The sequence below is a fragment of the Telmatherina bonti genome (assembly GCF_933228915.1).
Source record: "Telmatherina bonti genome assembly, chromosome: 1".
NCBI lineage: Eukaryota > Metazoa > Chordata > Actinopteri > Atheriniformes > Telmatherinidae > Telmatherina > Telmatherina bonti.
The window spans coordinates 21785748-21811024 of record NC_136619.1 but is presented as its reverse complement, the minus strand read 5'-3'; the positions used below and the strand labels follow the sequence as shown (position 1 = coordinate 21811024).

At 36.1% G+C, this 25277-nt stretch overlaps 1 protein-coding gene across 1 annotated transcript; it reads right to left on the bottom strand.

Annotated features, from left to right (window-relative positions):
• Positions 1 to 3834: 3834 nt before the first annotated feature.
• On the bottom strand, positions 3835 to 24577 carry rps6ka2 (ribosomal protein S6 kinase, polypeptide 2; the record flags this gene model as incomplete). The annotated part of the gene is made up of 22 exons (XM_079240786.1): positions 3835 to 3999; positions 4536 to 4616; positions 5191 to 5247; positions 5360 to 5477; positions 5831 to 5907; positions 6001 to 6162; positions 6359 to 6517; positions 6647 to 6736; positions 6895 to 7017; positions 7249 to 7397; positions 7628 to 7730; positions 9758 to 9822; positions 10923 to 11011; positions 11371 to 11441; positions 12293 to 12435; positions 12522 to 12559; positions 12667 to 12773; positions 14801 to 14880; positions 15899 to 15979; positions 17871 to 17952; positions 19588 to 19704; positions 24473 to 24577. 22 exons carry the CDS (start codon positions 24575 to 24577, stop codon positions 3835 to 3837), a joined length of 2262 nt encoding a protein of 753 aa, XP_079096912.1.
• Between the last annotated feature and the right edge of the window lie 700 nt (positions 24578 to 25277).

The following is a 25277-nucleotide window of genomic DNA, read 5'->3' as shown; positions in this document are numbered from 1 at the left end:
TATGCTCAATGGCTTAATCCACTGGATTCCCTGATAACAAGGAAACACAGTGGTGAGGCTAAAATCTAGTTTCTTACTTTTGGTTTCTTGCTATATCAACATCTTCTACCTATATTGGGTTTTTATTATTAGAAATAAAAATAGGCTAAAGTTACCAATGATATCATTAAACTTCAAGAAAACATATTTAAAATACTGGGTACAACTCATAAAAATCTTTACTTTAAATAGATTTGAAGCTTTCCCTTTGTGAGCTATGATATACATTCAGACAAAGCTATAATTGTCAGGATAAGTTATTGTTTCTCAAAGCTTTTCATCTTTCCCCTCCTGACACCTTCTTCTTCCTCTTTCTGTTGTTTGGTCTCCTCTTGTCACTCCACTGCAATCATCCTGGTAGGGGGGCTTGTCATCTGTATCTACTCATATGCTACAATCCCTTCTGTGCTGAGCACTACTGCACTTAAATGTCAGGACTGATGAGCCCGCCACACCCACTTGACACATCAGCTCAGCGCCTGCTAAAAGCTTTTATGGAGTGTGAACCTGGTGGTTGATATAAATTAAAGAGTTTCTTCTTCTTTTTGAGGGGATTATAGCTCTAAAAGGACAACTCTCCAAAGAAGGAGATAGAGAGAGAGTGAAAGTGAGAGGACTGGCTATGACTTGTTGCCATCTAGTGGCTTTGCCAGGAGTTGTATTCCCATTATTGTGGCTGTATCAAGTATATCTATATATCTATATCTATATCTATATCTATCTATCTATCTATCTATCTATCTATCTATCTATCTATCTATCTATCTATCTATCTATCTATTATCTATCTATTATCTATCTATCTATCTATCTATCTATCTATCTATCTATCTATATATATATATATATATATATATATATATATATATATATATATATATATATATATATATATATATATATGTATAACATATTTGCTCAGTAAATATCACACTAATTAAGGACAAAGCAAATATTACAGGTTTTATACTGATTTTTATTGAAATGCCTGCACGAGTAAATTGTTGCAACCTAAAAATATGTCTGGTTCTCTAGACAATTATCAGTTTTATGTGTTAGGAGAATACATGTCTGCAAACATTTTTGATCCAGCCTTGAACAGTGGCTTTTAAAAGTTTACTGACCTCCATGTGAGAGTTCTAAATCAATAGTGACAAGAGACATTAGATGTCTTGATAGGTTTGTGATTTGGAAAGATCTGCATCAACCCAAACCATGATCTTTTCCTGAACATGGCACTTTTAGTTCATTTGATCACGCTGCATCAAGTAAAGGAAGAAAAGTGAATGAATTAAAAATTCTAGAGATATTTTGGTTTTGATTATAAAGAAGTATTTAAACACAGTTTCCTGGGTTCTGGTTTGACCTACTTAACCTCAACAACTTTGAATTGACCCTTTTGCTCCCCACACTGTAATCAATTTCCGACTTTCATCATATCATAAAATACGAAAATGATGAGAATTCTTTGTTGTTGTTGTGTTTTATTTGTTTTTAAGTGTCTTTACAAGAATTAGTTTTCATTCAATTTTATCTTAGTTCTTCTGTTAACATATGGGAGAGTGATGTAATAATCTGATTTTTTTATTCTCAGGAACAAAATAATCTGTGATGTTAAATACTTCACTGCACTGAAATGCCCCCCTTCACAATAATACATTTTCAGATGTAACATGAGGACTAGCAAATGTACATTGCTCGTCATTCTGGCTGTAGTCCAGTTAACTGCTTTAAATGCCTGGTACTGTGCTGACTCATTGACACAAAACCTGATTTATGGGTGTATTAAAAAACAACTTAACAGATGTTTACTGTATGTTTTAGTAGCAGCTGCCATTTTGCTTCTATTCCAGTTTAAAATACCTATAAATAACCTGGAAGTTTCATATCTGTAAAAAACATTTGTGTAGGAATGTCAGTAAATGTTTATAATTCACACACACACACACACACACACACACACACACACACACACACACACACACACACACACACACACACACACACACACACACACACACACACACACACACACCACTACTTAAATACAGCCATTTTCACTTATTTTCTTTATTTGTAAAACTTTGGCATTTTAGCCAGTTATCTCAACAATTGGCTTGCTGTAGACAGTATGTGCAATCTGAGCAATATATGCACAACACATCTTATTCTGTACATTCTCAATATATTTTTAAAGACAATATATACAGATGACTTTGGGGCAGATGTATCGCTCAGTATCTGTACAGAGCCAGCAATGGTTTTATGTGACAGTATGTACAGTTAAAATTAGCCAACAGTATGCACGGCTTTACCTCGAGCTTGCAGTGTTGTACACAAAAACTACAGCTTTATCTGAATACCTAAATACGGCATCATTCAAAGCTACACTTGCTACAGTTGTGTAATGCAACACAGCTCATATAATGTGTGTATCAGCAAACATAATAGGTATACAATTACTACATCTATGCTACAGTGCATTTTGGGTAGCACATCTCACTATGTTTTGTTTTATCTCTGTATAGTAAGTGTGTATGAGTTGCAGAGCAGAATAATCTACACGACTAGCAAACTGTACAACACTTAAAGTGTTAGACACAGCATAAGTGCTACTTATATTTGCATTTCATATTGCCTGTTCCATTTTACCTCGTATCAGCGGTTGTACATCTCAGTTAGAATCAGGGAAGCAGCAATAGACAGTATATACAAACTTTTGACACAGTGGTTGTCAAACATTTTGGCTTTCAGACACTTCTAACAAACACTCCTACTGGTAGTCTTCCTACAGGCTGCACGGACTGAAGAACAGATTTATTAATGTAATGTATAAACTGAAAGGAGTTTAATAATTGTAGTATAAGATAACTGGGTATGCTTTTGAGTTTTTTTTAATGCTTGAAAGACAATGTTTTTAAAACTACTTAACAATTGCAGCTCACTGGTAAATCAGATCTGCAACGTGCCGCGGTGATTCATTTAACATTAAAATATTTAAAAGGGTCAAATACTGTATTTATGGGAGATGAAAACACTTACAGTGAAAATATGCAACACATCATGAATAAACGGCATTGATGAACGATGAGTAATATGTTTTTTTTAAACAGTTTAACTAACAAAAGCCCAGACCGATTACAGAGACAGTTTAATCTTCTATCTAAGAAAACATTGTCCAACACTATATAGGCTACTGTATGTGTACGTGTGTGTGACGTGTCGGTGCCTGGAGTGACACACATACATGTTTTAACATAGACTGTGGCACTCAAAACATTTTACTCTAGATGCTGCACTGTACATTTCAAGGCAGGTAGCAGTATGTCTGTGTATACTGCGCGTTGTATATTGCACAAGAATCTTCCCTCAGACATGACCAAAGAATAAAAAATAAATAAATTAGTTAAAAAAGAGAATATATGAGAGTTTCCTCTGAATGCTTGTAACATCTGTATTTTGGAGAACGTTGTAACAAATTGGATCTGTCGGAAGCTTTCAGGATGAAATGGCTGCAGGACAATTAAATAAAAACGATCTAACAAGGCATCTGCATGTTCAAAAGAAACCCTCTTTGTTTGAGCCTCTGTGCTGTAGTTATGTTTAGTGCAAGGTGTCTATGAGGATACGCATTCTGAATGTTACATCACAGTTTAAAATGGATAAGATTTCAGGTTTCTGCTATGAGCTGAGAGAATGAAAGCCAGTCCTGATGCCAGTGGGAAGATCCACTGGTAAAGTTAATCAGGCATGGTTTGTGCTTTTCCTTTAATTATGAGGGTCTGTAATTAAGACTTAAGATTTATTTTGGGTTTCCTTCTCTTTCTGGTTTGAGGTGACTTTTGGACTCCCCAGTTTCTTCATCCCTCTCCGCTGAGCAAGGCTGGAGGACTGCACAGGTTCCAGGACTGGAGTGGGAGTACAGCGCCTCAGAGCAGAGTAGGTGGCAGACAGAGCCCCCTGCAGGATCATAAGAAGCACTACATTAGTGACATCTGGGGACTAATGCGTACCATTGTAGACATGTTGCTTATTGGACTTAGAGATGCATTACTGTTTATTACATTGTTGTACAGTTGACATCAACTTCCTTCCAAGCAAGATAATATTTTTTAGGATGCTGAGATCTGACTATAATACAGACAATATTTAAATATAAACAACTAGTTGTTTTCTAAAAATATCTAATATTTATTTATGTTTGTTTGATTCAAAATAAAACTACATTGCATATTACATGCTTAGTAAAGGGAATGCATATAAACTATCAGCAGAATTTCAAGTGTTTTCAGTCATAATAAGCAAGATATTACACAAAAATCAAAAATATAGAAATGTATGAGGTAAAAGTATTAAAATATTTTCTCAACGAATCACCCTCTAAAATAATAAATCCTTCTACATAGCAAAAAGCATATTTGGACAAGCTGCAGCTGATTTTGTGGAGTTTGGTGGAGCGTGTCCATGTGTGAACACACATGCACAGTGCAACTGACCTTGACAGTGAGTGCATCCTGTCTGGTAAGAGGTTTATCAGAGAGTTGGTCTCTCTCTACTATCCAGCGATGTCGAAGAACCTGAAGAACATTGCAATTAAGCTAAAAATAATCCAAATGACTTGTTCCAACATCTGTAAATAATGCGGCAATGTATATTACAAGCAATTACAGAAAATTGATTCATTTTAAATAATAAATATTTCCCTATTTCTTCTTCTACAACTGAAGCCAAAAGTACATATAGGAAAAGTGTATGGTATAGAATACATTGTGTATCTTCTCTTTATTCTCCCTACACTGTTTGACCTTAATACAAAGAAATAAACCCAAACCAGCGATTTTTATAAAGCATGTCAAAGCAACCGCACTGGACCAAAGTGCTGTGCAGAAATTAAAATAAAAGCTACAAAACAGTCATAAAAACAGACATGATGTAAAATAAAATAGAATGAAGGTGTCACCTGTAGTAACTTTAATGCCAATTGGTAATTGGTTAAAAAAAAAACTTTTAAGTCAGTTCTCTGCAGCTTGAGTTGTGTTGCATTCATAATCAGTCACTTTTCTTTCTTTGAAATGTTTCATGCATTTTCTATATTTTCTTATTTTCCTTTTTAGCTAATTTGCTTTACACCTTTACTTGTTACAATCGTACCTGTGGGGCAGTCAGACGCTGGTGAGGGTCTACATGAAGCATTTTTGTCACAATGTCCTGTTAAACACAAATACATATGCACAGGGGATATTAGTATTAGTTAACAATACCAGTCCCCTTCTGCAGGACAAATATTGAATGCAGATGGAAAAAACAATGAAGGTGTTACCTTGGCAGCATCTGACACTAATTCCCAGTTCCCTCCTGTGATGATGACTTTCCCACTGCCAATTTGAGCCAGAATCTCCTCTGCTGTATCACTGGGACTACTTGCAAATGGACTGAAACTGAACAACAAGAACACAACTTTACAGACACTGCGTTGCAAATAAGTAAGACAAAATATTTTAACAACATTTTCTAAATTAATATGAATCTAGAGACCTTAAAATCTGTTATAGAGAAAATAAAGCAGTGAACTTTGGTATGATGAGTTAAAAACACATAATCTGTTATTGTCCTAACTGTTATTGCACCAGAGACAGTTTAAATAGGACTCAGTGCTGCTCGCTTGCTGACAGTGTTGTTTGCAGAAAATGCTGAAATTATATAGTTTACAAACTGACAGGAGAAAGCTAAATTAAACTCTAACCAGCCATTAGTGTTGATACTTTTAACTGCTTTCAGATTTAAAACTGACCCAGCTATCATTGTGTAGAGCAGGATCCCCAGGCTCCAGATGTCACAGGCTGCATCATAACCCTGTTTCTTTAGGACCTGCACACACAGAAAAAACACACAGAAGTGTTTGCCGGATGTTTCATTTAGGACGTGAGAGATTTCATGATACAGCTCTGATTACTGTTATACCTCAGGAGCCATGAATGTAGCCGTATAACAAGGTGTCATCAATAAGCCATTTTCAGCTCTGAGCTGTTTGGCAAAACCAAAATCACATATTCTGATGGATTCTGGGAGCAAAGTGTCATCTGCATAACGAATGTTACTGGGCTTCAGGTCTCGATGCACAACCTGAAAACAAACAAACAAAGAAATCAAAACTATACCATACTATACCCTTTTGATATACTTTGTCTGAATATATAAATGCCCTATGTAAATGTCTTAAAAACTTCAATACTTTTAACAACTTTCATCCATGAAAGCATTCAAATTACCAGTTTAAAAAAAAAAATCTGGTTTACTTATGTATATCCAGCTGTCTTACCCCTTGAGAGTGTAAATATTCCACTGTTTTAGTCAGTGTACAGAGGATGTCAGATGCGTCTCTCTCAGTGAAATTTGGGAGTGTCAGAGCTTTGTCCAGCAGCTCGCCTCCTCTTACAAGATCCTGAACTAAGAACACAGACTGGCCATCATCAAATACCTACAGGTGGAAGAGAAGATGCACAAAAAAAAAAGAAAAAATCATTATCTCCAACTTAAGATAAAGAGGAGAAGCTCTGCAGTTGCTCTTACTGGACTAGTAGAATGTGGCAGCCTGTGTTATACTTACATCCCTAAGGGGAACGATATTCTGATGCTGTCCATATCTTAAAAGAATCTCAATCTCTTCTGCTGGATCTTTTCTAGTTCTGTCAATAATCTGAAAAATGCACAAACCCAAAGAATATGTTTTTACATTGCACATATTTGGAACATATTCCAACTAACAATTTGCAGCCAGTTTTGGGTACAACAAAGTTTTTTAAACTGTTCCAAAGCCTTTCAGGAAAACATTTTTTTCTAAATAAATCCCATTACCTTCACTGAATATTCCACAGCAGTGACTCTATGCAAACATCTTCTTTGGACAGAAGCTCCTGTTTGTTCAACTTCTTCCTTTAGCTCGTAAACATCTTTGAAGGCCACATCACCACGGATATGCTATTGGAAAGCACAACGGATACATGAACACATCCATGGATAATACACATGAGTGAATGTGTAAGTGTTCAGCAGCTCTGCAGCAAGAAAGAAGTATTTATGGGAGAGGAGTATTTTGGCCATGTTAAATCATTTAACATTCTCTGTTTATCATCTAACTGATAAAACAGCTATTTCATCAAGTGCTTGTGCATTGCTTTTTGTTTTGTTTTTTTCTGACAAGGTACATACCTGTGCTATAGGGTTGATGTTCACCTCCTGACGGGAAGCTGGTAGCGGCACTGGAGCAACAGGAACCTCCTGACTTTGGTTAGTTGCGACAAAGCTGAAACCGCGAAACAGCTGATGTGTATTTGCACTGGGAGGAATGCCTGGAGAATCTGGATAAAAAAGTATACAAATAAAATAGTTTTCAGAAAATGATCTATAGGGTTCAGTAATTCCTAACAAAGTCTCTCCAATAATTCACTAAATATAAATTTAAAAATCTAAGTCTGAAATTGTCTAAAATAACCAGGTAAATTAAAAAGCAACAAAAGAATCTTCTCAAACAAAGTATGTTGCTGACTATTAATCCACACACACATGTACTTTATATGTGCTTCGTTACCTGTTGGTGTTCTGGATGTGAACTCAGGGTCAAAATGGAAAGTGTCTTCAGGTCTTCCCACAGTTGGTTTGAATGGAGGCCTTACTTCCTTCCTGTACAACTTCTACAGATGACAACAACAGCTTTGTTACGTCAGCAGAATACACATGGTCTGTCAAGCTGGTGTACGTTTACAAGACAATGTTCTTAAAAAAAAAAAAAAATCAAGATTACATCTGTATGAATTAAGACAATATCAACTTTGACTCCATGAAACTCTTATCTTTCGTGTAACAAAGAAAACATGCCACACATTAAAGTATCTGTATCAGATAAATGCAATCACACAAACTAAACATATATAACTTTTAAACTCAACATGTGCTGACTCATCAGTGCTATCCCTACACCTTGAAATGTAATTGAAATGAAAAGCATACAAACGGAAAGACTGTGAATATCTTGCTGAGAAAAATGTTTCTTTCTTTCTTTTTTTTCAGTCTTGGTGTTCAAATGCCCATTGAAAGTTGTTGTATATGGATGTCATTCAATACTACAGCACATCTACGCCATTTAGAAGTATTACTCAATACGGCCTGCAGGTGTCATATTTGCTGCGTCAACCCTTCTGCCGTCTTTAAACAGTTAGAGGTGAAACATATTCGGTAACTGCCAGAGGTCATAAACATTGCAAAGGTCATCAAAACTGTATTTGTGTTTGTTGCCACCAGTAAAGAAGTAAAGCACCTTCTTAATTTGATTTTTTTTAAGATTTAATGTAAAATGTAAAAAGAAAAAACACAAAAATAAAAAAGTAATTGAAAGACTGGTGAGGCTGAGGAAACCACTTTGCCTGATAACAGGACAGGGATTTAATCAGAATTGCAGAGGAGAGCATAAGCCTCTTTTTGATAGCTCGTCATATTAAGCAAATATTAAGCAAATTGGAAAATCTGCTGCCTGGCAGGAAGTGAACAAGCTGTGGTAAAAAAAAAAAAAGCAATATGAGTCCACAGTGAAGGCAGAGATTATTGTATTTGCTGGAAATTAAAGTCACTATTCTCAAACAGAGACAGAAACATAACTATTTCATTTTTAAAAATCTTTAAAGTTTCCAAATATAACTCATTTAAAAAGATAGAACAAATATAATATTCATACTGATTTACTGAAAATGAAAAGTAAAATTTCTAAGTCAAGCTTTCATCAATACATAAAGCAGCAAAATAGGACCAAGTGATTATAATTCCCCGACCTGTGCAGGTGTAACAGCACAGATAATGTTATGTGTTGGATTGAAGAATATGACTCAAAACTGATCTCCTGATCTAAACTGGAAAGTTCTACATTTGTCTCATACATCTAAAAAATATTTTTGTAACAGCTTTTGGCTCTTCACATGATCCTGAGTAATAAATAAATGAAAATGACAGTTTTTAAAAAAAAAAAAATACATGTTAACATGTTCGTCTGAATGATATGGTAGTAAATTAGTTCATAAAAAGTCATGCTAACACACAGCGACACTGTTGTGAGTTTATTTATGCACATTAAAAAGGAGCAAGTCAGCCCCTTCTAGGCTGGACAGTGGACTAATTAAGAGGTCTGGCCGAGTTTACAAACAGAAACTAAGCACATAAACACAATGAATGTGAAAGCAGCATTTGTTAGTTCCATTGGTTCTTTTGTGACTTTGCATGTTTGCATGACTTGATCTTGGCGATTATTTCTCCAAGATCAAGTCATGCAAATAGACTCAATATCTAATGAAAGAATATACATGTTCTATTTTTCTCATTTGTGTAACTGCATTGTCTTAATTCACTTAGAAGATTTATGCCACATTCTTGTGTTGTTTTAGGTCATATCCATGGAAAAAAATATAAAACTCCTTCGCTGAAACGATCCTGTCTGACTGAAATAACCTGACCATTTAGAAATGTATTATTAGTAATTACTACTGTTATAGAAAAAAATGTCTGTACATAAAATATCTTGCTTTCTTTGTCAGGTTTTTTTCTATTTCTATTTCTATTAAGACTTTGTCTAAAAGTTTACTTTTGTCAGTGTACTGTATGAATCCTGTATACCATGCAAGTTACCAACACCTAATCATGTATAGTGCAGGATATTCTTAATCCTTTTACTCACGTTCCAATCTATTGATGCAAAGAAACGGTGTCTCTTTATTTCTTCTACTCCATCTGGTCCTGCACCTATCAGTCATACAGCAGAAAAATAGAAACAATGATGTCTACAGGAAATACAAACAATATGCAAAAATCTTCTTAAGAGTCCAGTGTGTATTTATAGACACATAAGGTAGTATAAACTGAAAACTACAACCAAATATACCGCAGTCTGGCCAAACAAAAGGTGAAATGCCCATTTCAGAGCCAGTGTTTATTTACCTCTGGGCGAGTGCGGCAATGTTGGACTGTGGTTTGTCACAGATGTTTCTCGGGCAATAAATACATATAGAGATGTAGTATATTTGTCTTTGCCAATAGATCCACTTCATGTTGTAAACTTTAACAACATTACAAGTGAATCTGAACCCACAATTTTAATGTGAAAAAGAAAAGTAAAGACGTGACTATAAATTTGCTTCAGCTGTAATGTATGAATCAATGAATATGTTCTAAGTGAACGTACAATGATCGTGTTCTGCTAACTAAAATCTCTCTAACCTAAACAATAAGTTTTGATACTGTAGCGCTGTATTTCTTTTTATTACAAGCTACTGCATGAAAATGTTTCTATACTTTATGTACCACTGTAAATATTGCATAAAATTTTGAAGATGTTGTTGAATAGCCAATATAATATGTGCCAATGATGTTTATTTACTTCCTGATGGTCAACTCTGACATTTCTCCTTTTAAGTCCACAGGTTTGATCCCTTAGATGTCTGGTTTTCTAAATGAGTGTAAATATGAACATGTGTCAATGGTGAACTGTAGTGGGCTATATTTATGTACTAATCAGTAAGTTGATGGCGACTGCTTATTTGATCATTATATAACTTTAAACAGAACAATGAGTATGCAAACCTAACAAGACTAAAACCGGGTTTGGGTTGCAGACGAGTAATGCTGTCATTGCGTTGGATTGCATTTAATAGTAGATGTATATAAAAAAAAAAAGTTGAGCCACACTGACAGACTCAACTTTTCCTTTACATTATTTTTATATCTGGTGTTTTTGTCATCTACATCTGTTTCGTACCTTAAAGTTTGTTCCTTTTAATAGCATAAGCACAATAAGATGATGTAAACCCCTTTTTAACAGGGTCCAAGGATTTATAGTGGCATACCTAGCCGGTTAACAGGATTTCTTTTGAAGAGTGCTCTTAATAAGCTCTGTACTTCAGGACTCAGGAACTGTGGCATTCCCAACTTTGCTCTGGATCAACAGCATACACACACACACACACACACACACACACACACACACACACACAAAAAACCCTTAAATCTAGTGAAAAGGAAGTAGAACAACAACAACAACAAAGAAGCAACAAGTAGAAAAATAATGTATTACATTTATATACTGCCTTTCATCATAGATATTAAAAGACAAATTATCCTAATTTACTGATGAAAAAGAAGGAAGGAGAAGGCTGATCAGACAAACAACAGTATAACAAAAGTACAGAAAAAAAAGAGCAAAATAGTAACTGAACATCAGAAAACTGCATGAATAAATAAATAACAACCAGTACTGAAGAATTAAAAGAGTGTGAAATGTTTAATTGCTCTTACTTTAGAATAAGTGCCATTGTTTCCTTACGATCTTTTCCTTGGAATGGTAAAGATCCTGTCAACATTTCAAACTGGAAAACAGAACAAAATGACCATCAGGAAAAATCAGCTGACTGGTAAAAGACAGAGAGGTTGTGAATCAATCTGATCTCTGCTAGATATAAGCTATCGTCAGCAACAAACATTCAAACTTTTGCTTTTTTTATTCGCTTCATATGAAGTCAGACACATTTGACCCAATATTATCAAAACTATCATGTTCTTATTCTTAAAACAAACTAGGGAATTAAATATGAAAAAAAAGAAAACTTATATCTGTTGCATTAAAAAGAAACAGCAAAATTATCTGACAATCCAGGTAGTTCCAGTTATGAAAGGGACACTGAAAACTATTGAGTAATAAATTAATTCAACTGAATGTAATTTGTGATTGAAGATTTGTTTACAGAACTGTTTTCATTTTCAGCATTCTTCTTTTCCAAATTTGTGTTTGGAAGAATACGAAGTCCTTATTTATGTAATTTTTTTTTACACTTGTATGTTCTAAATACTAGCCATGGCTACATGATGGTGACATCTATCAGTGGTGTAACCGCCAGATGTCAAAGAATGATGACCTCCTTCTTTGCATTAGTATAATAAGCCAAAAAGCTAACAAAACAAGCTAAATTTAGCAGCTGCATGATTTCTGAAAGTGAAGCTACTTAATCTGGCAGAGACTGTAATTAAGCGGCTTTCCTGTCAGATGAGGACACCAGAACACTGACACTGCAAATAAGAGCCTTGCGTGTACCTTGTAGGACATAACAAGTCCATTATTATGCAAAATCTACAAGTAGCAAATAAAGTCACAGGCTTGGGTGCAAAGTTGAATAGACAATGCAATCATTTTCTTTTCAATGAAACATTTAACAGTTCTTACCATAAGTACCCCAAATGACCACCAGTCCGCACTTTGCGTATGCCCTCTCCTGTTTACGACCTCAGGAGCCATGTACTCAATTGTTCCACAGAAGGAATATGCTCTCTTATCATGATCAATAGCTTCTTTACTCAGTCCAAAGTCTGAGCAAAAGAAAGAGATTAAGTACAAAGTAAGACAAATTTGAAGAGAAGGAGAAAAGTTTGGATTTGCACTGTCTGCAGCTTACCAGTAATTTTAATGTGTCCTTCTTCATCCAGAAGAATACTGACAGGGGAAAAATGGAAATGTTTAAAACCTGAAGTTGCAACTTTCTAAAACCGACAAACAAACCAAAAAATAAGTAAATAAAAAGAGCCTTTATAGAGTAATACTTTTCTGGTTTGAGATCCCTATAGATGATCCCCAGACTGTGCAGATGGTCCAAGGCGAGAGCCAGCTCTGCAAGGTAAAACTTTACATCTTCTTCTGTAAACATGACCTTAACAAATACAGACATGTGGATATATTAACAGTCAGGTCAGACACATTTTTAAGTCAAAACTTGATTAAATCGGGACTGTTGCCTAAACCTCTTCAGAAGAAAAAACAATTAATAAATGAATAAATAACTTTTTAATAAACTTCTAATGCAAAACCAGAAAATGAAGGATTTACAATTACATTGTCCTTTTCCCTTTTAAGACCTCACAGAAGACCAATATCTGACTCTTATTTAATTTTTAAGCTTAATATGCGAATTAGTTTCTTCTTTTCTTTTAATAGAAAGACTGAATTCAGGAGAATGGAAATGCTTCATTAAATCACACAAAATAGCTTCAGTGAAGCCAGAAGGCTAGAGCTTTGGGTTTTAATGGAAACTCAGAATGTGACTGCACTTATCTTTAAAAATCCCTTTTCACAACGTGTGTGGTCTTTTACCAACAACATGCCATGTCATCAACATGCATTGTCATGGAATCACTTCAACAACATATTTACACAATAAACTTCTTATGATAGACTGTCAATGAGAAAGCCCTGTGTTTATTATATATATGAACACAATATATTACATATTATAATATTATACTTTACATACAGGTATGTCTCAGAAAATTAGAATATTGGAAATAAGTTCAATATTTTTCGTCACTTATTTCAGAATGTGAAACCAGTATATTATATAGATTCATTACACATAGAGTGAAACATTTAAAATTTTAATTTCTTGAAATTTTGATGATTGTGGCTTATAGATAATGAAAACCCGAAATGCAGTGTCTCAAAAAATAAGAATATTACTCAAGATCAATGAAAAAAAAAAGGATATTTTAAACAGAAATATCAGGCTTCTGAAAAGTGTGTTCGTTTCCATGCACTCAGTACTTGGTTGACCTCCTTTTGCATTAATTACTTCATCAATGCATCGTGGCAATGGAAGTGATCAGCATGTGGCACTGCTCAGGTGTAATGGAAGCCCATGTTGCTTTAATAGCAGCCTTCAGGTCATCTACATCGTTTGGTCTGGTGTCTCCCATCTTCCTCTTGGCAATACCACACAGATCCTCCATGGGGTTCAGATCAGATGAGTTTGTTGGCCAATCAAACACAGTAACACCATGGTCACTGAAGCATCTTTTGGCAGTGTAGACAGGTAACAAGTCCTGCTGGAAAATGAAGTCGACATCTCCCATAAAGCTTGTCAGCAGAAGGAGGCATGAAGTGCTCTAAAATTTCCTGGTAGATGTCTGTGTTGACTGTGTGCTTCAGAAAACACAATGGACCAACACCAGCAGATGACATGGCTCCCCAAATCATCACAGAGTGGCTTGACACAAGGAATGTGACATTTGTAGTCCATGTCTAGGATTTGTCTGTGCGTAGTGGCTGCTGATGCGTTGAGTCCAGCTTCAGTCCGCTCCTTGTGAAGCTCCCCAAATTCTTGAATGAATGTTGCTTGACAATCCTCTCAAGCCTGCGGTTTTGCTTTTTGCTGGTGCATCTTTTCCTTCCACTAAACTTTCCACTAATAATAATTGGATACAACCAGCTTCTTGAGCAATGATCTTTTATGGTTTTCCCTCCTTGTGGAGGGTCAGTGATCGTCTTCTGGGCATCTGTCAAGTCAGCAGTCTTCCCCATGTTGTGTAGCCATCTGACCCAGACTGGGAGACCACATAAAGGCTCAGAATACTTTTGCAGGTGTTTTGAGTGAATTAGTAGATTAATGTGTGACACCATGACTTAGCGAGATTAAAGTTTTTCACAATATTCTAATTTTCTGAGACACTGGATTTTGAGTTTTCATTATCTTTAAGCCACAATTATTAAAATTTCAAAGAATTAATGGTTGGAATGTTTCACTCCATGTGTAATGAATCTATATAATGTATAGGTTTCACATTCTAAAATGAGTGATGAAAAATATTGAACTTTTTCATAATATTCTAATTTTCTGAGATGTACCTGTGTGTATATTCTTTGTTTGTTGCTGCTTTTATTCTAGAAATAGATCACCAAACCTACCTCCTTGGAGAGACGAGTGAATAGATCTCCTCCTCTGAGAAAGTCCAGGATCAGATAGAGCTTCCCTTCTGTCTGGAAGGCTGTACATACACATACAGATACACAGACATAGTAGTAAGGTATTATTAAAAACTTAAGTGTAATATATTTTATTCTCATGGATGTCTTGTCCAAATATCTGCTGTGCAGTGAGCATATTCATCTGTATGTGGGCATGTTTTTGTATTTAAAGCTCATTTATAGCAACATTCTGAAATATCTTTGTTACAGCAAACCTAAAGAAACCTCTGACTTGTTTGGTCTCTCCATTCTTTCATTAACATGTTGTGTATTCAGTATCCATATTATGAAAACAACTTGTTTACTCGCACCATCTGGGTTATTAGCCACTGACTCAGCTCTAAAACCGAGCTGCCAAAGTAGATTTTGATGAGAATTATTGGCCAGATGCAATAAACTGAGTGTGGATTCTTGTGCATATGCATACACAGATATGTACATGTGTGCAGTTTCCGTCAGATGCTCATGTCCTGTCCTTTTAACTCAGTCATTGTGACTTTGTAGAGCTATGAAGCAATTAAAAGAGAAAACAAACACTGAACTGAAATGATAAAGCAAGAAAAGCTACCAACTCTGAAAATTTCAAATACCATACTCTTGAAAAGGCAAAAATATTTGGAAAGATTATAAATAAAAAGGAGAACCATCACACACAATTATTTACACTGATGCTAATGAAAATAAGAAAACAAAGTTGGACACAAGCTCCAATAAACTGGCAATTAGAAAATACTTTGTGGAAAGTAAGATCATTTTTTTTCTTTAATATAAGGGTAAAAATCAGGAAGAAAATATAAAAACAAAAAAAAATGTTTAAATGATGGGTTTTAAATGAAGTACACATACAAGTAAAAGCCAACAGTATGAAGTGGCATTTGCATGACTTATTGATATGGCTCAATTATGGCTGTGAAGTCAAAAAGTTGCTTCAAAAGAGCCTTGCTTTCCATGTCAATAAGTAAATAAATAAAGATTTGTGTGTTTATATGAAATGTAATGAAATATCATTCAGCAAATTTGTGAATAATCTACACTTACCATAGTGGAGTTTAACTATAAATGGGTGGTTCACTTCGGCAAGAATGTCCCGCTCCATCTTCGATCGCACTCGGTCTCGAACTGAGAAAGATATAAACAATGTCTTTAACAGAGCTGCATTTATTGTGAAAGGTCTCTGATACAATAATATTGTTTTTCTATTCTATTCTATTCTATTCTATTCTATTGTCATTTGGCAGAGGCTTTTATCCAAAGCGACTTATGACAGTGAGAAAAAGCACGAAATTAAACAGTAGAGGACATCATAGGAAGGTGCCAGTAGACTGCTGTGAGTCCAGTTGGTTGCAGGTGATGACATGTAGTGCTACAGGCTTTTTTTGTTTGTTTGTTTGTTTTGTTTTGTTTTTTCTTCCCACCCCACAACATTCCCAATGTTAAAATACAAAGAATGAATACCACAATATTTGTTGTAAAGAACAGGGCTAAGTTCTTTAACTCCTCTGACAAATATAGTGAAGGTAAATGTGGAAGTGCTCCTTAAAGAGCTGACACTTCAGCTTGTTCTTAAAAGTAGACAAGGACTCTGCAGATCAGAGAGTTTTGGAGGTCATTCCACCATCATGGCACAACAGAGGAAAATACTCTGGCAAGTGGCTAGTGTTTTAAGTCATACTGTCCACGAAAGTGCCTGAAACTATTAGTAATTTTCTAAAATCATGAGATTTTTTAAAAATAAAAAAGTATATGCAACATATATATATATATATATATATATATATATATATATATATATATATATATATATATATATATATATATAAAGATATATATATATATATATATATATATATATATATATATATATATATATATATATATATATATATATATATATATATATATATGTATTTATATGTTTTAGTTCAAAAACCCTTTCATTGAAGAAAACGCTGAATTTACACTCAAATAACTGGAGACTTAAAAAAGGAACAATTACTAAAAATTTGCAAAAAATATAACTTAGTAATTTAAGACACTGTTTTTTTCATTTAATTGAGTTGAAGAAAGAAGAAAAAACAAACAAAAAAACAAAACAAAAGACAAATTGGCCCCGGACAAATTAGAGCACTTTTCTGTTGAACAGAGTGACAAAATACCTGTCAGCAGGTACCTGACTGTAGCAGAAACAATAAAGGATTTTTTAACAAAATATTAATTTATGAGTGATGTAATATGTAATAAATTAACTTATTGGTTTGCTTTTTAAGAAATATTTCTATTGAACAAGAATTAGAAAAAAATATAATGATTTTCATAAAAAAAAAAAAAAAAGCATCGGCCAAGTCTCATCAAGTGAAGCAGAACAAAAGTGGAAAGGTTTGGTTTTGGACATTTCTGGATGAGGTCTCAAAATATCCATTTTGGCACATTATTTCACCATCTGTTCTCTAAATTCCTCACTCTGGGGAGTTCTGAAAAGGTTAAGAATATGACATTGTGCTGCAACTATGTAGTGCAGCGGAAACCAGGAAAAACATCATGATTGCAGCATCTGTCTCCTTAACAGGGTGATATTGTAACTCTTCTGATTCCAGAGGTGCTGGTTAAGAGGATTAAGGCCCTTACGAAGACACTGGATCAGCATGACATCTCAACCTGCTTTTACGGAACACTCTAGTTTACATTAATCCCAGTTGAAGTAAAACACTTTATCTGAATCAAAAGTACAAACTAACCTGTTTTACTCCAAATCCCCCGAATCTAGGACACTGTGAGAAAATCTGCCAACCACACATCTCATTTCATTCCTGCACAAACCCTATTTTGATTCCAACAAATTGTCACTTGGAGCTGTTAGGAAGTTACCTTGTTTGTTATATTTCCTTTTTTTTTTTTATTTGGCCAACTAGAAATAACACATGGGAAAATTTCTGTATTTTAAATGTCAACTTTTAATTATAATTGACTTTTACATTTTATGTAATCTGTGAATATAAAGTTACTGAATTACCTTTCAGCGTGGCTTTCTTCAAGACCTTCATGGCATACAGCTGTCCTCTGTCCACTCCTCTTATCTTTCTAACCAGAAACACCTGCAAATCATGACCACATTATCTGAGATTATATTTGGTTGTAACAGTAGTTTATCAGCGATCATAGGAGCTAGATAAAGAAATTCATGTGTGGTTAAAATCATGGCTCAAAACTTTTAAAAGACATTTTAGGAACAAATATTAAATAAATAAATAAATAAAAAAAAACAAGGATTCAAGAAGCTGAAGTCACATATTTCATAGCAGTCTTTTTTTTTAAATTATGTTTTTAAATGTTTCATTCCAATCAAATTTATACAAGACAACATATAAGAGGCATGCTATTGCTGTCATAGCGCCGTGGCAGCAGCTGTGGTTTAGGCAAGTTATGTCAAAAGCCAACATGGCAGCTCAGTAAATACGCAATCCAGGCCACTGTGTGACTTGACCTACCTTTTACTGCTTCCAGCTTTGCACACAGTGTCCACCTGCCAGTGTCTGCCAGGGCTACATGTCCAGCCCATGCAGACCTCTAATCTGCAGTAGTAGATCAATGGGTGCACTTTTACTCACTTAAATAATCTTAGTGATCTCTGAAGCTGTTGTCAAGGCAGCTAATCTACAGCTAATTGGAAATAGAAGGCTTATCATTAGCAGATGACTGGCTGCTAACAGCAAACCCACACACACACAACAGTAGAATGAAAGTAAGCATTCCTTTCACACATTTTTTTGTCCTTATTTTGTTTTTTTTAAAAAGCTGTAATTTTTTACAATTGGAAAGTGTTCAGGCCTTTTCAACTTCCTGAATATGAAAATTATGTAATTAATTTATGTCTCATTAATCTTGGTGCCATACTTTACTGACAAACAACAAAACATAAACCACTTGTAGGAGCATTTTGTAGCCTCTTAAATACGCATTATGGAATTTTCTGACATTGCTTGGTGGCCCATGAACATCTGTTATCACTTCATTTGTATTTTCATCTATTATCGTCTGACTATATGTCTGTCTTTAACTTGTTTTCACATGACCTTATCCTCTCTGTGGTAAAGTGAGAACTGTATTTTGAGTCCTCTCTATTTTCTGACATGATTAATTGTCAATAAAAAAAAAAATTGACTTTGAATTGTTGTGTATTAAGCGTCTTTCCTGAGTAACAACTGTGCAGCTAAGACTGGGCAGGACAACATTTACCTCGGAATAACAAAAGCTTGTAAAGACTGAAATGTAGTCATCGTCCTTACACTTAAAGACATTTTAAAATAAGAATCAAACAGAAGTCTTATGGCAAGTGACACTTTGATACTGTCCACTAATTGTAACAGATCTGCAACACATTTACTGAAAGCAGAGCAAGGTTGCTTCTTTATCTGAATAAACCATGCCTGGAAACCTAAAAAAAAAAATAGTGTTGACTTTAGTTTTAGCAAGAATATCAGTTAAATTCTACTTGAAATACTTCCCAAAAGATTAGAAGCAATCATAGCAGCAAATTAAATGTCATGCTTTTTTAGAATCATCAACTGTGTTTATACTTTTAGGTATACTATGAAATTCAGAGAATTTGGTAAAACTACCAGAAGCAGACTCCAAGTGGCATACATGCTAATTATGAAGGTGGTCTTCTCAGCCACTCAGACTAATTAAAAAAAACAACCCAGAAATGGGAATGATTATTGGGTTAGTACCTTTCCATAGGAGCCTTGTCCCAGCACCTTCAGCAGCTGGAACTGAGAGGGGTCTGCCTTCTCACAGCCCTCTTTAACATGGTGGCTGATGTCAAACTCCTTAAGTACGCTGTCATCCTGAGGAGAGGAAGGTGTATAGTATTATTGGCAAGTTATTAACATGTAAAATAAACAAGTCAAGAAAAACTAACAAAAGCTAAAGATAATTTACATGAACAAAACTAAATTGAGATAAACAGTATATTGGAATATTGCTCATTGAACCTCAATGCAAATTTAATAAACTTTCAAAAAGTATCATTTACCGGATAAAACTCTTAATGGTAGTAAATTATTTATGTGTTTATTTAAATGAGAATTTGTAGCAATTTCTGGAATCATATTGGCTAGCTGGAAAGAAAAAAGATCAACCACCAAGGGGACAATCAGCTTAGACTGAAATGTGTCACAAATCAATTTATATACTGTAACATCTCTGTTTCAATTTTCCATGAAATTCTGACAAGGCTTGCTCTGGAAAAGTGATAGCTAAAAATCATTCTTCTTTGACAGCATCATTGTGATTGAAATGAACTGTCACTTATGTTTATTTTTAGCAAATATTTGTGCTTCTTATTCACTGAAAGGCCTTTACATGTGCAGCTTGGCATGACAGAAAACAGGCCAAAAGTAAATGGGAAATAGGAGCCAATATAGTTTCTTTATCCGTTGCACAAAGTCTGACTGAAAGCAATAAAACACATGTTTTTGTGTTATATGCCTTATATTACTAGCATGTTTAAATATGAAGAAAGCCATAAACCTGAACTGATTGCTGATTTAACTTAACATTTACCTTGAAGAATTGACCATCTGTCACCATCAGAGGCCTTGTCAACTATATTAACAGCAACCCAATCAATAGTAGACAGAAATTTACTGATATTATGAAAACCAGCCTTGGATGGTTTTCTGAAGCTTTCTGAAAATAAACTGTCACTTGGATCAGTTTCTGCCAAGACAGCACGTTCTTTGATGCTGTGTTTGTAGGGAGAGTGCGGAGGCTGTGATGGAGCTTTTGCTTTCCTGTTAGTCTCCCTTAAAAACAATAATACAGCACAGCAATTCTGACTGTCCAAATTTGGTTTTATTCAGTAGGATATGAACAAAACTTTACAGAAAACAAAATAATTTCAAATATGCTGTAGCAGTTTTTCTTGTGCCAGGAGCTTTATGGCAATTATAAGCAGATTCTGCAGTCCGATACTCTAACAAGAATATAACTTGCCTTATGAAATGAAATGAAAAATACTTTATTAATTCCTAAAGGGAAACATAAACTTGTATGTCTTTAATGAAAACATCACAGATGATTACAAAAAATCTTCTGTTAAGTAATGATGCCAATAAAAACAGTCAGTCAGTCATTTTCTGAACCACTTTGTCCAACTTAGGGTCATGGGAAGCTGGAGCCTACAACAGCAGTCATTAAGCCAGAGGCAGGGGACATCCTGGACAGGTCACCAGTCCATCACAGGGCAGAGAGACATACAACCAATCATACCAAGGGAAAATTTAGAGTAACCAGTTGAGCTAACATGCATGCCTTTGGATGGTCGGGATAAGCCAGAGGACCTAGGGAGAACCCATGCATACACAGGGAGGACATGCACACAGAAAGGCCACCTTTCGAGCACCCCCCACCCAATTGAACCAGCAACTTTGTTGCTGTGAGGCCACAGCGCTAACCTCTACGCCACTGAGAAGCTATAATGAAAAGAGATTTGCTAATTCAACAGCCAGTAGTTTTGCTATATAATCCTGGCTGTATTGTTATGACCTAAATGTCATAGTTTTTGTTGTTGTTGTTGTTGTGGAGTTATAAACCTACAGTTCTTCCCTTTTTCACTCCCTATTGTATTTTTTATGTCATATTTGTGCGCTTACATCTAGCTAATCCAATGACATGTTATGTTGGCCTTCAGCTAAAACAAACATCTGCAGTAGATCATGCTATAGACTGGATAAATGATGGACAAAGACATGCTGTTGGATGTATGGCCTATGCATAAGTGCCTAAAATGCAATATGAACAATGGCTGGGAGAGGTTCCAAAACTTCTTGGACTCATCCAAAGTTCCATTTAAAAATTCCATATCTCTCTTTACATGCAAAGGTGGTAAATTTTTTAAACAAGTCATTGTCTAGACTCACTTCCTCTGACTGTTGTCCGGACTTTGATTCTGAACATTCATTTAGAAAATTTCTGATGAAAGTTTGATGGGACCAATGCAGCCACTGCAAGGCCCCCAGTGCAGTAGCCATTTTATAAAGATGGAGCACCTGTGTGGCTGCTGAGACAGCAAAAGTCCTAAGGAGTGTGACGGAGGGGCTGTGACATGTAAAGACACCTCCGGGATAATGTATAAAATGTTTGCATGTGTGTATATGTGTACCTGAGAAAAAATAAGAGAAGAGCCGCCATGCTAACACACACTTCTACATATAGACACTGAATGAGAGAACTGAATTGCTGATGTCCATTATAAACTAATAAAAACTATGGACGGATCATTAAATGTGTCCTGTTCTTCTGAATCACTAGACTATATATCACTGTATCTGGGAGAGGAGTGTGCGTGATTTCAATTATTTGCACATAAGAGTCCTTGGCCAGCCTGCTGGTGTTGCTACCACAGCAGGGACATTCTGTGTCTGTAGACTCACTCTGATAAAGTCAGACTCACAGACACAGAGTCAGAGCTCTCAGATGACTAGGGGCTCGGAGAATCTCTTAAACAACCAAGGTAAAGTCAAAGCTGTAGGCAGAGTTAGATACTAAAATTAAAAAAAAAAAAAAAAAAAAAAAAAAGCAATAGTAATATATGTGTCTAATGCAATACTGATACACATATATACACCTTCAATGACACACTTTTCCAATTAACTTTTAAGGATCCTATTCCAGTGCATGCTATTGTCTAAATTTGGTCACACACAACAATCAAGGCTTAAAAATCTGCTGTTCATAAACAACAGGTGGTTACATAATGCATGATGTGCAGTGAATTGAAATATCACATATTTGGAGGTCAGTAATTGCCCATGTTAATGTTTAAGTTATTGAACTTGAGCTATGTTTGCTAAAAACAGCCTAAAAGTTTATTGTATTCCTGTTTTTTTTGTTTGTTTGTTTTGTGTTAGCTGGTACGATGGTATTTAAAAGTACAAATACACCAATATTGATGTGTACACTGTACACTGATGAGTACAACAACTTTATTTTGTAAAGAGTGTTGAAACCACATTTTCATGACACCATGAACAATACACCTACATAGCCTTTCATTCATTCATTCATTCATTCATTCATTCATTATCCTAACTGCTTAGTCAGATTAAGGGTTGTGGGGAAGCTGGAGCCTATTCCAGCAGTCTTTGGGCAAAAGGCCTACACAATGTTATGTGATGAAAAAAAATGACAAAGATATATCACATGTAACAAAGTCATTCATTCATTTGATCATTCATTCATTCATTATCTGAACCGCATATCTGATCAACGGTCGCAGGGGAGCTGAAAGCCTGTCCCAGCAGCCTTTGTGCGAGATGCAGGGTACATCCTGGACAGGTTGCCAGTACATTGCAGGGCAAACAAACAAAGTCAAACCCTAAAAATGACGATTTAATTATATTAATATTTGTGTGTGTGTGTGTGTGTGTGTGTGTGTGAGTACATTGCAGCTGCTGTCCACAGAACAATAGGTATGTGTGGTTCCATTTTGGGTAGCTGGTCCTGTTGTTACCTTGAAAATCTATTTCCATTGATCTGACAGAAGCTGGTAGGTTACCCCAGGGCGTAACATTTGAGGAAGCACTAAAGAGTTTTGAAGTTTTGTTCACCAGCTGATAAAACATATCTTTTAAATGATTTTTTCCTTAAAATATAGTTATTTGAACCCTGTGTTGGACTCCAGGAAGAATAACTTCAGTTTTGCTGCAGCTAAAAAAAATTAACAAAATAAATAAATAAACCCTAAAACTATAAAGTCATGTTAGTGTAACAAGACTTTAGTGTTGATTGTAAAATGCTGGAAAGTTTCAGCTTACAGAGAACTGAGTGTCTCAATAAAGGTTTAAGATATTTTGCATTGCAGTTATTCATTTGACGCTGACCTTTCCTTCAACGCGAGAGGTGTTTGTCTCATAGAGAATAAGCCACCACACTGCTGTTTATGTAAAGGCATTAAACAGGTAAACAAACACAAGCAGGCACAGTTGCCATCCTGAAAGACAACCACATTGTAGATCACTACGTTGATCCCACTCAATTACAACAAAACATAGGAGGAAGGGAGAGTATGTGTGTGTTTTTTCTTTATTTCTTTATAGGTCACACAGACAGGTAGATGTCCTGCAAACCTCACAGTGGCTTTCTCTCTCCCCTGCTGATGTGTTTGGGCTATAAATAGAACTCCTCTGCTGTCAACTGAATCAATCTGCTTGGATCCATTTATCTAGCAATCTGCCTGGCTTGCCTTGTCTGGACACATTTTCTATAACCTGTCTCACCACACACTCCCAAGAAAATAAATGGAGGGCTGGCCTCTCCTGGCCTCCTGGTTATTTGTTTAATGGCCAGATAAGGACAGCATTATTTGTGTCAATAATGCAAACAAAACAGATAACAATTCTACAAACCCAGTTTCATGTGTACGCAGAATCTTTACACTGGCACACACACACGTTTGTCAAATGCTTTGTGTAAATGATGCTGTTATTTGTCATCACACAAGCACACATCATGTCGTTAGGATGCGAGCCCCTTTCCAGAAAAACACGGAGTCGCACGTGCATGCAGTTCATATCAGCTGGTTCTGCTAAATCACTCCAGACAGAGACTGACCTCCAGCTGACAGAATCCGGCGCTGTTCTTGTTGCGCGCTGCCTTGTTCTTCAGGTAGATGGAAAACCATCTCCGCACTGTGAATTTTCGCGTGCTGGTATCCATGGCAACAAGCAGACTTGTGTATCTATCCCATAATGGTCAACATCTCCCTGCGACAGGAGGAGGAAGTCCTAATGTAGAGGCGTACAAATTGGTTTCCTTAGTTGTCTATTTGTCCAGTTTCTCCATCCTCGGTGCGGTGGTGGCTTCGTTGTTTTGCCATCGTTCTCACGCGCCGCTTGTCTCTGTGGTGGATTTCAGACTGTCGTCTCCCTCCCACACCACCTCCACCACCACCTCCCCTTTCCCAGTGTCTGTCAGCTGCGGTGGACTCCAGTAAACCCGCAGAGTTGGAGCAGAGCTGTTAATCCACGCAGTCTCGCAGCGGGATGATAGCTGCCGGGGTTTGGGATTGTCCCGTGTTTTTGCAGCAGGCACGCTGCGCGAGGCTGCGCGGAGAGGTGACGAATAAATACGGTTCTGCTGAATCAGGAGGTGTGCGCGCGCGTGCGTGTGTGTGAGCACCCTCCGCGCGTCTTTGCTCGTGCGTGTTTGTTTTCATCCCCCGCTGCCTTCCTCTCTGCGGAACAGGGGATTGACATCAGTCACATTGTGCGCCGCCGGCAAGCCGACCCCTCCCTACGCGAGGTTCCTGTCCCTGTCCCCCTCTCCCAACAGCACACAGCAACAGCTGGCGAAGTCACATGGGGTAAAATAACAACCTCTCCCTGTCTCCCTCGTCTTCTGTCCGTTCTCTTTTGCC